Genomic DNA, 16,098 nt, shown 5'->3' with positions numbered 1-16,098 from the left:
TGGTAAAGAAGGGTTTTGGCACACTGGCCTTCATCAGTCAGGGCAATGAATATAGAAATTGGAATGCTATGTTGTGATAGTACAAGACGTTGGTGAGGCTGGTCTTGAATAATTGTGTTCAGTTTTGATCACCTGACTATAGAAAGATGTTTTATTAAAATTAATGTGCAGAAAGGATCTACAAGAATGTTGCCAGGACTTGAGACTGAGTTATAGGGATTGGTGGGACAAGGTAGGACTTTTTTATCTTGGAGCATAGGGGGCTGAGGAGTGGATCTACAAGAGTTGTAAACCATAGTGAGAGGTTTAATAGGATGAATGCACTTGGTCCTTTTCGCAGAGTTGGGGAAATAAAAGCTAAAGTGCATAGGTTTAAGGTAAGGTGAGCAAGATTTAATAGGTATTTGGAGGTTAACTTTTTTACAGAGAGGGTCAGACTGTACTTAAAGTACTGTGAGCAGTTTTGGACTACTTATCTAAGTAAGGATGTACTGGCATTCGAGAGACACCAGAGGAGGTTTAGGAGAATGATCCCATGAATGAAAGGGTTAACATATGAGGAACATTTGATGGCTGTGGGCCAGTACTTGCTGGAATTTAGAAGAATGAGGAGGTATCTCGTTGAAACATGTTGAATATTGAAAGACCTAGATAGAATGGACGTGGAGAGGATGTTTCCTATTGTGGGTGAGTCTAGGACCAGAGGGCAAAGCATTGGAATAGAAGGATATCCCTTCAGAAAAGAGATGAGGAATTTAGCCAGAAGGTTGTGAATCTATGGAATTCATTGCCGCAGATGGCTGTGCAGGCTTTGTCATTGGGTATATTTAAAGCAGAGATTGATAGTAAGGGCATCAAAGGTTATGGGGAGAAGGCAGGAGAATGGGGTTGAGGTGATAATAATTCAGCCATGATGGAACGGCAGAGCAGACTAGATGGGCCAAATAGCCTAATTCTGCTCATACTTTATGATCTTAATATATAGTAATAAACATATATCAAATATGTCTAGAAATTTTAAACTTGTTAAACAAATGGTGAACATAAAATCTTTTATGTGCTCCCATAATGAACTCTTCAATGACTAAAGAACCCATCAGTAAGTAATCTGTGACAAACTTTCTAGCACTCTTCTAATGCATATAGGTTTTAAAGCAATCTTCCATGTAATTTTGGAAAGAAAGAAAAAATTAGACCTGTATGCATTGCATGCCTAACATTGTGCTGGTGCTCCAAGAAGATGGCCAATGACCTAATATGAGTCTAATATTAGTTCTAGAACAAAAATCCCTACAAAAAGAAAAAAAGCAGTGATTTGGAAACTTAGAAAAAATGAATAATGAATAACCAAAATTGATATGAGGTCATGCTCAACCAAACTCATTAATTTTTAAGAAAAGTAACAGAGCATTCAGGATAATGCAGTAAATTAAACACAAGAAATTCTGCAGATGCTGGAAATCCAAACCAACACACACAAAATGCTGGAGGAACTCAACAAGTCAGACAGCATCTATGGAAATAAGTTAGCAGTCAATGTTTTGAGTCGGAGAAGGTTCTCGGCTCGAACCATCAATTGTTTATTCATTTCCATAGATGCTGCCTGACCTGCTTATTTTCTGTGTAATGCAGCACATGCAAATTTTCGAAGATGGCAAAAAGCCTTTGATAATGTACTCCGTAAGGAATGCATGCAATTGAAGGGAGATAAATAATAGAATAGATACCCAGGTGGATGTAGAACAGAAAGCAGTGAGCAGATATAAGGTATACGAGAAGATTCAGGATATTGAGACACTTTTTCCTTGCAATTTATATTGACTGTACATATATTTAGATTACAAAAAAGCATCTTCTAAATCATAGAAGACCCTGGGTTTGGAAATTGAAGGGAGGATATTGACTACCATGGAAATTGCTTGGGCACATTAGTATAGAAAGGGCATAGATTGGAAGATAAAAACAAAAGTAACCTGTCAATTAAATAAAGCATTTCCTTGAAACAATCATCTTTGAATATGAAGGATGGTCAAAGAGCAAATCACAATGTCTCAAATCTGCATATTTATTTATTGGGATACAGTGTGGAATAGGCCCTTCTAGCCTTTCAAGCCATGCCACACAGCAGCCCACCAATTTAATGTTGGCCTAATCATGGGACAAGTTCCAGTGACCAATTAACCTACCAAACGGTATGTCTTTGTGGGAGGAGCAACCAGAGAAAAGCCACCAGGTCACGGGGAGAACGTGCAAACAGGGAGCGTTGGGAAAAGAATCTGGAGCACCTGTAATGTGCTAACCACTATGCTACTGTGCCACCTCATGATTTCTTGGATGGTGGAGACCTTACATAAATAATGTTCTTAATGTTCATAAATAATGTCCCCAATCAGTGAAGGTTAACAGGCTTTTCAACTAGAGGTGGCATTTCAATAAAATGTTTTATGTTTTATTCAGTTTTAATAAAGGGGTGCTGAGCTTAATTCTCTCTGGACCCTGGTTTCATGCTGGCAACTTGGCAAATTCCTACAACCTCATTTTCTGAATTAGTACCTTGTAAGTCTGTGCATGAAAGGTGAGGGATCTATTTTACATAGGTTAAAGAGATTGCAGGTCAATGGAGAGTAAGGTATTGACAAGGACGGTTTATTGTGATTCATGATTTTTTTTCTGTAGTAACACTTAAGTATTACTTTCCAATGTTACATGTCGGCTTACTGTATGAACTTTCGAAAAGTAAAGCAATTTATAATTTAAATGTTTCCTATTGAAGGTTAGCATTTTTATTACTAATGCATTTAAAAGTCACACGAAACAAATGTGTTAGTGTTTTGTTTTATGAATCAGTAACCGCACTCTGGGATTATAATACATTTAAAGAGAGAGTTGACTGATGTGTTATTTTGTTTTTCAGGATTGTCTTTCAGTGAGAACCCTAGACCCTCTGGTCAATATCTCTAGCCTCATTATGAGAAAATGTTTCCCTAAAAATCGTCTTCCCATTCCAACTATTAAAAGTGTTTACCAATTCCAGTTGCCAGTAATTCCAATAAGCGGTCCTGTTGCACAGATCTATAATTTAGCTCCTGAAGGTAGGTTTTGACTATTTGTAACACATTTCTTCAGCCCTAAAATAAAAGTAACAGGAAATGTATTTGAAAGTATATGCATTTTAAAAAATTCTTCTATTTTAGTTGATGATGTTGTAGATGAAAGTGATGATACTGATGAAACTGAAGTGGAAATAGACAATGAAACTGAAGAAGAAGAAAATGAAAACCAGAAGGTACTGGAGCAACGTTTTATAAGATGAACTAATTCGAAAGACTGATGCTAAAATAAAATTTTTGTTACAGTTGTGTGGCGATAATGAATTAAATAAATTAAAGAGGGAAATATTTGGAATGTAAAATCATACATCAAAAGGATTCTTACAATCAGGAAGGGAGCAGCTCAAATTTTAAATTGTTTTTTTACCATTTTATTGAAATTAATGGTTTGTACATATGCATGGGATTAATGTAGAAACATCATAGTATTTCTCAAAATAATCTTTTGAGATGTTTGTGATGTGTCTATATACATTTGTATTTCTCAGTTCAGAGGTTGTGCTAAGCAAACATGGAAAATGTTACCTAGACCTCACAGAACAATGTTTTATATTGACAAGATACTTTGTAGGGATGCTAGTTCATAAGTTCTTCAATTTTTCATCCATTTAACTTTTTTCCTTGATTTATAGTAGAGAGAGTTATCTGTTTTTAATATTACAAGAACATATATTTGTTGTTAACTTGTACTCGTGTCGGAAAAGCCCATGTCACTGTCAGCTTTTGCTGCAATGGCAGAAGGTAGTGAAAGGAGACGTTTTTTTTACAGAAATCTAGTTCTGAATGCATCTCTTCTGACAAATGTGAATATTTTACAATACTTATTATATTCATATCCTTTAACATTTCTCGTGGTATAACCTGTAATGAAATTAGTTTTTTTTGTATTTCAAACCATCTGGTGAATTGCTTTGCTAAAGTATAATCTATAGCTTTCAGAATTTCTACTTTTGTCACTGTCTTTATTTCAAAGGAAGCAGCTTATTTTCAATGCAAGATAACACTCGAAGATAATTTGATGGAATTTCTAAATTGAATTCTTCAGTAACATTCCTTGGAGATTTTAAATTTTGGTGGATGATTCTAATCACGTTCTTTAAGCATTGCTTATAAAACTTATTACTTAATGACTTAGAATATATGGGGAAAAAAAACAATCATTTTGATAAATATTTCCAGAAACAGTAGTTAAACAGGATGAATACAAGGTGCAAAAGTATTTAAGTTAGGTATAAAAAAATTAGCATTGTTTGACTGCAGAAATATTTGGAGCTCTATTAATATAAGAAATAAATCATGTTCTTTACACTTTTTACCCAGAATGATGATATTGAAACTGACCTTAGCAAGTTAAAGCCAGTGCAAGATTTAGGGCGGCCAATAGAAGAATTGGAAATATACAAGCAGTTTTTCCCAGAGCTCACAGAAGACTTTCAGGTAAAAACAACCCTTTCTGCTTTGGGCACTTCTCTGTTAAACATTTCAGAACTAGGCAGCAATGCAGGTGTTAGTCTTTGTTTTCCATTAGAGCAGCCAGCGACACCTGCACCTATTCAGTAAAGCTGCAACGCATTACATTCTACATTGAATGATGTGGCAAAGAGATGAAAATGATCAGAATGACACTACCTTGAGGATGCATTTTCCTTGATGTTAACTCCTGGTGTTGGGAGCTGAAGGTAAAACTATCAGAAATTACTGAAAACAGTTGTCGTCTGAGCAGATCTTCTCAGTGTCCTTAGTAAACTTTAGCAGCTTGATATTTTCGGTCAGATGTACGTGACACACATTTCAGGAACTGAGGACATGAGCACAAGGTTTAGATTACGTGAAAGTTACTTTATATTTGTGCTGCTTGTTTCTGCAGCTTGCTCCTTGCTTGATATTAACCCAAAGGAAATCTTAAGACTTGGTGCCATATCTGACCTGCAGCATTTAGTGAAAATGACAGACTTATATCAAGTTCCATGAGGTAATGGGTTAGAACCACCATTATAAATGCTGCAACAGAATAAAAATAGATTTAACCACGTCAGCTGGCTAGCTGATACCAGCTACCTACAAATATGTGGACACAGATTAGATCATGGCCCCATGAAATCCTAGCTCCAGTGATGACATTCTGTGCTCCCAATCGAGTTGGATTCCTAGCTGAATAGTTTCAATGAATTATCATACTGGAATCTATGTAGCAATGTGTGAAGTTGCACCAGTGTCCGGTCTATTGAAAGCAAAACAGCTCCATCCCAAAGTTCACCCATTATGTGTGATGAAATGAGTTGTTATTAGTGAGCCCTGATGAAGGGTCTCAGCCTGAACATTGATTGTTTATTTCTCTCCATAAGTGCTGTCTGACCTGCTGAGTTCCATCGGCATTTTGTTTGAGTTTCTCTGGATTTCCAGCATCTATATTTATCTTCTGTGTCAATAGTGATTTCAAGTACCATTTAATCAATACTGTGTTACGGGATGATCTGGGTGGCTGCCTTCAGGACCACTTGTTCCAGGTGTTTTTGGAGCTTTGGTCCACACTTGGGTACTTGAATTGAAATGCAAAAACTAAGGTAACGAGCCATATCATTAGTTAATGAGTAAAAGTAAGTATGACTTCTATTTTAAAATTATGTTGATCGTGTTTGGCCCAGAATTGTGTGGGCTAAGTGATGTAATGTGAATAGGTTCAGAGTTCTGCATGGTATTCTTCTCGTCTTGTTTTGATGTAGTGTTTGTTGATGTAAAGTTTAATGTTTGGCTTTACTAACACCTATGATTAGCTTCCAGGGGGAGTTTTTTTATATGCTTGTTATTTTGATTGTTGTTCTCTCTTTTCTGCTTCTTGCATACTACTGTGTAGGGTCAAACAAAATTTGAAAGGATGAAGTAATTTCCAAAAATAATTATAGATTAATAAATAACAGAATATATGAGCAATGGTTTCCTTTTTAATCTACTGGTGTTTCTATTATTTTTTCCAAATAATAGTAAATATAATGAGCTAAAGTCCTTGAGAGAGAACTCCAAACATTCTGATTGATCCATTATTACTCCCAATTCTGCTTGATTACCTCTAACATCTGGTTAGTTCACATAGGCTGATGCTTAGTGACCCATTATTGTCCAGCATTCTTTGTAGTGGTTGCCAAGTAAATCCATGGTAAGAACTAAGAATTGTTTTCACTGGATGATAAAGCAGTAATAAATTAAGAATTGCAAAGAAATAAAGTTCAGGATGTATATTGTATACATTTCTCTGACATAAAATGCACCTATTGAAACCTATTGAATTAGCAAGTTATTTTCTGTGGACCTCAACATTAAACAATCAAGTGGTTATTGAGCCAAAAGTAGGTGAAATTCCTTAAACACTTCCCTCATGCTGTGCTCAGCCAGCTGAAATGTGTGTTGCTGCTGATTTTTCGCTTAGTGTAGTCAAGGTAAAAAAAGAGCTCATCTCAGTGATAGACCATGAAGATGGGGTAAAGATGGAAACTGGGAGCAAAAATAGATGAAATTTTATGAATTAGGGCAAAAGTAGAATGTAGTACAAATGCTCTTATCAATTTAGTAGAAAACAGATGAAAGAGGAACAAAGGTTTCTCTATATATGATTGAATGAGTCAAGCATATGTAGGTTACTGCAGAAACAGCTTTTATTTGAGGATAGAAGTGGAGAAGTTGTTCAGTGTCAAACAGTTTACAGGTAACCCTGTATCTGAATACAGCAGTTCAGGTAATGGAAATTTGCCCTTGTGAATTCACAAATAAGAAAACTCTCATTTCTTGATACTTGTGCAGTCATGTCATGGGAAATTGCTGGACAGACAGTTCTGTGTAGTAATACTACATCCAGATAATACAGCTTTCCCTATACTAAAGGCCTTTAGTACTAAGAAATCAAATTATAGCCCTGTCTGCTGTGTGAATTTCTTTTGACATTATTTGAAGAAGAACAAAAAATGTACCTCAAACTCTGGCTACCAATGCAGCTTTAACCATTTTTATTTTTAGAGTGATTCCCCATGTAATGGGGGTGAGAGTTTGCTTTCCTAGAAAACGGATCGTACAGTGAGTTTCTGCTCTCCAAAGCCACTTCATCTATGGGTGTATCATGAAAGCAGGCCAAAAAGAAACTTTGAGTTGATTTATTTAATTTCTTTAACACTTTCAATGAGAGTGAATTTTATTCAAAGTTTTGTGTAGTGATTTGTGATCCTGTACGGGCAAATTTCTATAATATGAGCAGCTGTAACACGGGATTTATCAGAAACTGGTTATTTTTTCATTTGCTCCTTCTAGAACCTTGTGTTACAGATCAGTTTTTGGAATAGGCTGCAATATAAAAATAGATCTTAAAAAGCAGTTTATTGGATGCAAAGCAACCTGGGATGTTCAAGGGATTTTATAGAGACTGGATAAATCCACATTCTTGTTTTCCATTAAACCAAATATTTTAGTTTACCTCACCAGTGTTTCAGATAGATGAAAGAAAAGTTGGCATTACTGTTAACTTGTGGGATATCCATATAATTAAAAATAGATTTAAATAAAGACATGTTCAGTCATGACTTACCTTAGTTTGCCCAGCTTTATGGTCTACAAATTTTGTATGGAAACAATTCTCCAATTCAGTTGAATGAATATTAATTTTTATTTATTTTTTGTTTTAGGCATATAATTTTGCTGAACAAAGCAACACCAATCCATCAACAATTGATGTTAAGCGGACAGGACCCATTATTGTGCCCACAGCCGAGGAGCCATCATCAAATAGTAATACAATTAGGGCAAGTGTTAAAGAAAATGATATTAAACAAAACCAGCACTTTCTACCTAAAGTATATCAAGGAGCTGGACAGGACCATAAACCTGTAACACACATGGATCAGCACAGTACAGAGAATAGCAAAAATAATGTCAACTGTCAGTATTCTAAACAAAATGGGCATCCACCTGCAGAATGCCTAAACCGTGAGATTACAAAAGGTTTCAATAGTATGTCACTGCACTGTAATAATGCTTCTGAAGATGTTAAATGTTGCAAACCTGGGTGTGAGAGTGGAGTTGAGAACAAACCCAGATTTTTGACCCTGGGAGAAACTTGCAGCAAAACCTGTCAGCAGATCTCAGGGTGTGGAAAGTCTTTATTTGTTTCATCATTTGGTCAGCCTCCATCTTGGCAACAGGTTGGTACCCAGCTAGGTCAATTGTGCTGTTCTGGCTTTGACACTGATGCCGAGGATGACTCCTCTTTAAGTTCTGAAGAACCAGGATTTTCAGAGTTACCGGAGCCAGGGGTCTTGCAACCACTTCATGACCCTGATCTTTATATTGAAATTGTTAAAAAGACTAAATCTGTTCCCGAATATGGTGAAGTGGCTTATCCTGATTATTTTGGCCATATTCCACCTCCATTCAAGGAACCTCTCATAGAAAGACCCTACGGTGTACAAAGGTGAGCATGCCAGTGATTGCTATCTCAAAGCATTGTATTGAGAAACCTCATTGAAAGAAAAAGGCACTGCCAGACTAAGAGCAATGATAAATCAGGCAATCTCAATGTAAAATATGGATTCATATGTCAGTATGCTCTAAAAAGAGGGGGAGACTGAAAGGAAAGTATGGTTACATTTAAAATGATCACTAGCTGGATTTTTGGAGAAGTTAACTGTCCTGTATTTTAGCATTAAAATGGAAGAATAGAAAAATTTTGAGATTGAAGTTGTCTCATCTTTAAAGACTTCGTATGATGTAATGCACACAAGTTCTTCTATAAATAATAAAATAGAGCATACTACAATTTATAGCTCTCAGGAATGCAAAATATACATATATTAGAATAATATTATTGGTCATGCACAGAATTATGAGTATAAATCTTTCTTCTTAAAGATAAGATATGGATATCAGTAATCTTCAGCTCTAGTTTAATTCTCAAGTCTGTTAATCATAAGGTGAATGCCAAGATTTAAACAAAGAAAATTGTTATTCAGACAACATTCTTAAAAGATGAATTGTAATTCATTAACTTTTTATTAATTGTTATGAACTGCTTTAGTTATTTGTATTTATTAAAAGAAGTGTCCTAGTTATTTAAACTTCAAACTAAATAAATGACTTAGATCCATGGGATGCTTTTGAAAATTCTTGATGTTGTTTCAATAGTTTACTTTTTCTAATTCCCTTTATTTTAAACTGCAGTTAAAACAATACTCTTGACAAAGAAACTGTTAACAAATAAATGAAAAAACTGCATATAACTATTATTTTTCTACAGAACAAAAATATTCCAGGATATTGAGAGACTAATTCATGCAAATGATGTAATTGACAAAACTGTGTATGATCTTGATTTTCTAAGGTGAGTTCAATAAAGGTGGTCAGTTTTCAACTATGTAGTTTAATGCTCACTAATGATGTTACTAAGTACATAGAATAGTACAGCACAGTACAGGCCCTTTGGCCCACAATGTTGTGCCGACCTTCAAGCCCTGCCTCCCATATAACCCCCCACCTTAAGTTCCACCATATACCTGTCTAATAGTCTCTCAAATTTCACTAGTGTATCTGCCTCCACCACTGACTCAGGCAGTGCATTCCACACACCAACCACTCTCTGAGTGAAAAACCTTCCTCTAATATCCCCCTTGAACTTCCCACCTTTTACTTTAAAACCATGTCCTCTTGTGTTGAGCAGTGGTGCCCTGGGGAAGAGGCGCTGGCTGTCCACTCTACCTATTCCTCTTAATATCTTGTACACCTCTATCATGTCTCCTCTCATCCTCCTTCTCTCCAAAGAGTAAAGCCCTAGCTCCCTTAATCTCTGATCATAATGCATACTCTCTAAACCAGGCAGCATCCTGGTAAATCTCCTCTGTACCCTTTCCAATGCTTCCACATCCTTCCTATAGTGAGGCGACCAGAACTGGACACAGTACCCCAAGTGTGGCTGAACCAGCGTTTTATAGAGCTGCATCATTACATCGCGACTCTTAAACTCTATCCCTCGACTTATGAAAGCTAACACCCCATAAGCTTTCTTAACTACCCTATCTACCTGTGAGGCAACTTTCAGGGATCTGTGGACATGTACCCCCAGATCCCTCTGCTCCTCCACACTACCAAGTATCCTGCCATTTACTTTGTACTCTGCCTTGGAGTTTGTCCTTCCAAAGTGTACCACCTCACACTTCTCCAGGTTGAACTCCACCTGCCACTTCTCAGCCCACTTCTGCATCCTGTCCATGTCTCTCTGCAATCTTCGACAATCCTCTATGCTATCCACAACACCACCAACCTTTGTGTCGTCTGCAAACTTTCCAACCCACCCTTCTACCCCCACATCCAGGTCGTTAATAAAAATCACTAAAAGTAGAGGTCCCAGAACCGATCCTTGTGGGACACCACTAGTCACAACCCTCCACTCGGAATGTACTCCCTCCAGCACAACTCTCTGCCTTCTGCAGACAAGCCAATTCTGAATGCACCTGGCCAAACTTCCCTGAATCCCATGCCTTCTGACTTTCTGAATAAGCCTACCGTGTGGAACCTTTTCAAATGCCTTACTAAAATCCATGTAGATCACATCCACTGCACTATCCTCATCTAAATGCCTGGTTACCTCCTCAAAGAACTCTATCAGGCTTGTTAGACATGATCTGCCCTTCACAAAGCCATGCTGACTGTCCCTGATCAGACCATGATTCCCTAAATGCCCATAGATGCTATCTCTAAGAATCTTTTCCAACAGCTTTCCCACCACAGACGTAAGGCTCACTGGTCTATAATTACCCAGACTATCCCTAATACCTTTTTTGAACAAGGAGATAATATTCACCTCCCTCCAATCCTCCAGTACCATTCCCGTGGACAACGAGGACATAAAGATCCTAGCCAGAGGCTCAGCAATCTCTTCCCTCACCTCGTGGAGCAGCCTGGGGACTATTCCGTCAGGCCCCGGGGACTTATCCATCCTAATGTATTTTAACAACTCCAACACCTCCTCTCCCTTAATATCAACATGCTCCAGAACATCAACCTCACTCATATTGTCCTCACTGTCATCAAATTGCCTCTCATTGGTGAGTACTGAAGAGAAGTATTCATTGAGGACCTCGCTCACTTCCACAGCCTCCAGGCACATCTTCCCACCTTTATCTCTAATCGGTCCTACCTTCACTCCTGTCATCCTTTTTTTCTTCACATAATTGAAGAATGCCTTGGGGTTTTCCTTTACCCTACTCGCCAAGGCCTTCTCATGCCCCCTTCTTGCTCTTCTCAGCCCCTTCTTAAGCTCCTTTCTTGCTACCCTATATTCCTCAATAGACCCATCTGATCTTTGCTTCCTAAACCTCATGTATGCTGCCTTCTTCCTCCTGACTAGATTTTCCACCTCACTTGTCACCCATGGTTCCTTCACCCTACCATTCTTTATCTTCCTCACCGGGACAAATTTATCCCTAACATCCTGCAAGAGATCCTTAAACATGGACCACATGTCCATAGTACATTTCCCTTCAAAAACATCATCCCAATTCACACCCGCAGGTTCTAGCCTTATAGCCTCATAATTTGCCCTTTCCCAATTAAAAATTTTCCTAACTCTCTGATTTTATCCTTTTGCGTGATAATGCTAAAGGCCAGGGAGCGGTGGTCACTGTCCCCCAGATGCTCACCCACTGAGAGATCTGTGCCCTGACCCAGTTCGTTACCTAATACTAGATCTAGTATGACAGTCTCCCTCGTCGACCTGTCAACATACTGTGACAGGAATCCGTCCTGGCCACACTTAACAAACTCTGCCCCATCTAAACCCTTGGAACTAATCAGGTGCCAATCAATATTCGCTAAGTTTAAGTCACCCATGATAACAACCCTGTAATTTTTGCACCTTTCCAAAATCTCCCTCCCAATCTGCTCCTCGGTATCTCTGTTGCTACCAGGGGCACTATAGAATACTCCCAATAGAGTAATTGCTCCCTTCCTGTTCCTGACTTCCACCCATACTGACTCAAAAGAGGATCCCGCTACAATACCCACCTTTTCTGTAGCTGTAATAGTATCCCTGATCAGTAATGCCACCCCTCCCTCCCCCTTTTCCCCCCTCTCTATCCCTTTTAAAGCGCTGAAATCCAGGAATATTGAGAATCCATTCCTGTAGATGTATTGTATTTAAGTATTGTCCTTTTTTCCCTTAGCTATCCTATACCCGAAGATGGAGAAACTCTGAGGTTCAATTCACAATTCGAGTCTGGAAATCTTCGAAAAGCAGTTCAAATTAGAAAGTAAGATTGATGATTTTGTTTTGGGAGCAGGCAGAAACAAATTCAGTCATTTGAAATATCTAGAATATTTCTAAATCTTGAATTATTTACTTTTTAATCCAATTTCTCTTGTTCTCTTTTAGAGATATGCAAAACAGAGTCTGGAGATGGCATTTGCTCTCAGATATCTTATAGTTTGTGATTAATGGCTGCCCTTCTAACATCCTTTCCTCTATTTCCTTTACTGTCCACACCAAAACTACTTCAAATATTGCAATGAAATTGGCAACACCACAATTTGAGCAGAGGTCTTCATTTATGATGCCAGCAATGAATTGCTGAACTTGTTTTTTTTTAAAGTTAACTTAAAAGCTCTATGTAAAATGCTGTGATTAACTTAGTTGGCAAAAGCTATTGCTTTTCCCTTTACATGACATTGTCTGAAATTCACAATCCTGAAGTTTATTTGATAACTTTATGTGGAAATTTGTCAAAAGTTGTATATCACACTGTATACTAATATCCTGCCTTATTTTCTTCCCCATTTGGATATACTCCATGTGAGTTGTCACTTCATCATTTAAGAGGGGATTAATCAAACTAATCTTCTACTTTTTTATATCTTTCTTCAATTAAAGTAAATCTTTGTTTGTTTATTCTGATCGTAAAACTAATCCTGCTGTTCCTTTATGGCCAGCTTCTCTGCAAGATAACAATGATTGTTTTGATCGCTTGCACTACATACACTCAACATGAACAAAATACTAAAGCTGAGGTATTTAGAATGAGCAAGGTTAACAACTAAACAGAATATTTGTGGTGATGAGTGAGAGGCAATAGAACAATATCTTCCTTTTAAAATCTACAGTCAATGGTACTTCATTTTACCCCATCTCCCTTCTCAAGTTCAATTGCTACAGTGTGAACTTTTTTTAATCTACCTGCAGCATTGATTCTCCATTGGTGGGACAAACAATATTATTTGAGTAAGATAGCATTCAGAATTAATATGCTACTCCTTTGAAATTACTGCATGTGCCTTAGCTAGAAACCTACTGAAGGTTTCCCCTTCAATGAATCTAGGCATCTTTTCTTCCAAGCTCTAAGATCTTTGAATCCCCCTCCACCAGTAGCACTGTCATGCCATTTTCTCCACTTATAACCCTAATTCTTTTATTTATGTTTGCAATTCATCCTCCATCCACTTTCATGACTAGCGGTTGGCATCGTACTCACTGGAGCTCCTTCTTGAATCAAATAATTCAGTCCTGAGTAGGTACAGTATAAGGAGAGGCCTACATTATACCATAGTTGAGATTCATGGCATAGGATATTTGAAAATGCTTTTCAATAAAATATACTTTGAAGTAAATTTTCTAATTAATCTAAGAATTGGAAGCATAATATGACAATGTAAAGTCCTTCTGCATTTTGTGTGTGTTGCTTTGGATTTCCAGCATCTGCAGACTTTCTTGTGTTACTGTATAAAGGGGAGCTGAGATTGAGAAACTGTGAGCTCATTTCACACTATTGGAGGTTTCTTTCCCTTGATGTCTTTCTTTTGTCTGAAGCTTGCAAGGGAAATTTATTCAATTGCCTTTGTCTGTTTCTAGGTTTGAATATGATCTGATCCTTAATTCTGATATAAACAGCAATCATCATCACCAATGGTTTTATTTTGAAGTGAGTGGAATGCGGAATGCTATTCCTTACCGATTCAATATTATCAACTGTGAAAAGTCTAATAGTCAATTCAACTATGGTAAGATATTACATTTTTAAATTATTGGTAGCTAACTATTTTATAAGCATTTAATTTTCTTTTTGGTCAAAATGCAGACCCGACAAAATTGAAAAACATCCTTTTTTAAAGCATTCAGTCATTGTTTAGATAGGAGATTCAGAGTGCTGAGCCCTCTTCTGTACTCCCTTTTCACCCTTGACATGTGTTCCTGTACATGGTTCTAACTCCATAACCAAGTTCGCAGATCACACCATGGTGGTTGGCCTGATCAGAGGGGTTGACGAGACGCCCTACAGGGATGAGGTCCAGCACCTGGCCACGTGGTGTACCGACAACAACCTGGCCTTTAACACCCAGAAGACCAAGGAGATCATTGTGGATTTCAGGCATGCTAGGAGCCACACTCACATCCCCATCTATATCAACGGAGCCGTAGTGGAGTGTGTATCAAGCTTCAAATTCCTTGGTGTCCACATTTCTGAGGATCTCACCTGGTCCTGAACTCCTCCATCCTGATCAAAAAGGCTCAACAGCACCTTTATTTCCTGCGGAGCATCAAGAAAGCTCACCTCTGTCCCAGGATACTGACGGACTTTTACCGCCGTACCATTGAGAGCATACCCACCAACTGCATCTCAGTGTGGTATGGCAATTGTCCTGTATCGAACCGCAAAGCACTCCAGCGTGTGGTGAAAACTGCCCAGCGGATTATCGGCACCCAATTGCCCAACGTTGAGAACATCTACCATAAACGCTGCCTGGGCAGGGCGAAAAGCATTATCAAGGATGCACCTCACCCTAACCATGGACTTCTTACTCTCTTCCCATCCGGTAGGCGCTACAGGAGCCTCCACTCCCGCACCAGCAGGCACAGGAAGAGCTTCTTCCCTGAGACTGTGACCCTGCTGAACCTCACATCATAGCGCTAAGCAGTATTGCACCCATGTTGTACTGTCTCAATACCTTTATATTTGTATGCTGTAGCACTTACTAATTATGTGCAGTTATTTTGTAAATAACACTATTCTTTGCATTTCTGGTTAGATGCTAACTGCATTTCATTGGCTTTGTACCTGTACTCGGCATAATGACAATAAAGTTGAATCTAATCTAAATTATGACACAATTTTATTTTACCCCCACATGGTGAAAGATAATAATCAATCTCTTAATCACTGCAATGACTTTCTTGTATTTTGGATTGGGTTTTCCAGTTCGTATTTTAAGCACATTCATTTTTCTTATGACATTGAACTGAACTGCAATTAAATATTCCTCGGCAGCTATTTCAAAGTTTCAAAGGTTCATTTAAATATCAGCGGATGTATAGAATATACAATCTGAAATTTGTACTCGTCACAATCATCAGTGATATTAAGTTTGTATGAGATCTTAGAATATCTTTGTCAGTACTCAAAGATGACCTGATTCAAATAATTCTAGTTGCTAAATCCCAACTAAACCTTTTATTTTGTCTTTGTACAGATATTGTTGCCAATTATCATGTAAGGGTATTTAGCAATTTAATTTAATATATAGATAGGATTTCTGCTTTAATGATTTTGTTTCTTAAATAACCTTGGAAGTATCATCTCCCTGCCTCGTCAACAGGGATAGAGTTTCTCCAGTCCTTAATTACCACTCCACGAGCCTCAGCATCCAGCACATCATTCTCCACAATTCCTGCCATCTTCAGTGGGACCTTGCACCAAACACATGTTTACCACCCCCCATCTCGCGACTTTCCCTGGTATCGCTCCTTCCTGTCCATTCGTCTCTCCCCATTAATCTCCCTCCTGGCACTTATCCCTGTGAGTGGGGTAAATGCTACACCTGCCCATTCATTTCCTCCTTCCTCTCCATTCAGAGCCCCCAACTGTCCTTCCAGATGAAGTAACACTTCGCCTGCAAGTTTGCCGGTGCTCCCAATGCAGTCTCCTCTACATCAATGAGACCCGACTTGTCGAGCACCTTCACTCCATCC

At 38.1% G+C, this 16,098-nt stretch overlaps 1 protein-coding gene across 8 annotated transcripts in view; it reads left to right on the top strand.

The window, feature by feature from the left end:
- The window catches only part of agtpbp1 (ATP/GTP binding carboxypeptidase 1), a 267,274-nt gene that overhangs the window by 158,435 nt on the left and 92,741 nt on the right, over window positions 1-16,098 (top strand). For 7 of the 8 annotated variants that reach the window (XM_072281601.1, XM_072281603.1, XM_072281604.1 and 4 more), the window contains 7 exons: window positions 2,915-3,092; window positions 3,195-3,286; window positions 4,431-4,547; window positions 7,778-8,562; window positions 9,385-9,468; window positions 12,305-12,391; window positions 13,984-14,132. In XM_072281601.1, the coding sequence (XP_072137702.1) occupies window positions 2,915-3,092; window positions 3,195-3,286; window positions 4,431-4,547; window positions 7,778-8,562; window positions 9,385-9,468; window positions 12,305-12,391; window positions 13,984-14,132 (1,492 nt within the window). The remainder of the gene's footprint in view (window positions 1-2,914; window positions 3,093-3,194; window positions 3,287-4,430; window positions 4,548-7,777; window positions 8,563-9,384; window positions 9,469-12,304; window positions 12,392-13,983; window positions 14,133-16,098) is intronic. The other variant, XM_072281605.1, reaches the window with a different exon arrangement.

The sequence above is a fragment of the Mobula birostris genome, chromosome 17 (genome assembly GCF_030028105.1).
Source record: "Mobula birostris isolate sMobBir1 chromosome 17, sMobBir1.hap1, whole genome shotgun sequence".
Classification (NCBI taxonomy): Eukaryota; Metazoa; Chordata; class Chondrichthyes; order Myliobatiformes; family Myliobatidae; genus Mobula; species Mobula birostris.
Note: the sequence above shows the minus strand (reverse complement) of the source record. Positions and strands in the feature narration are given on the sequence as shown.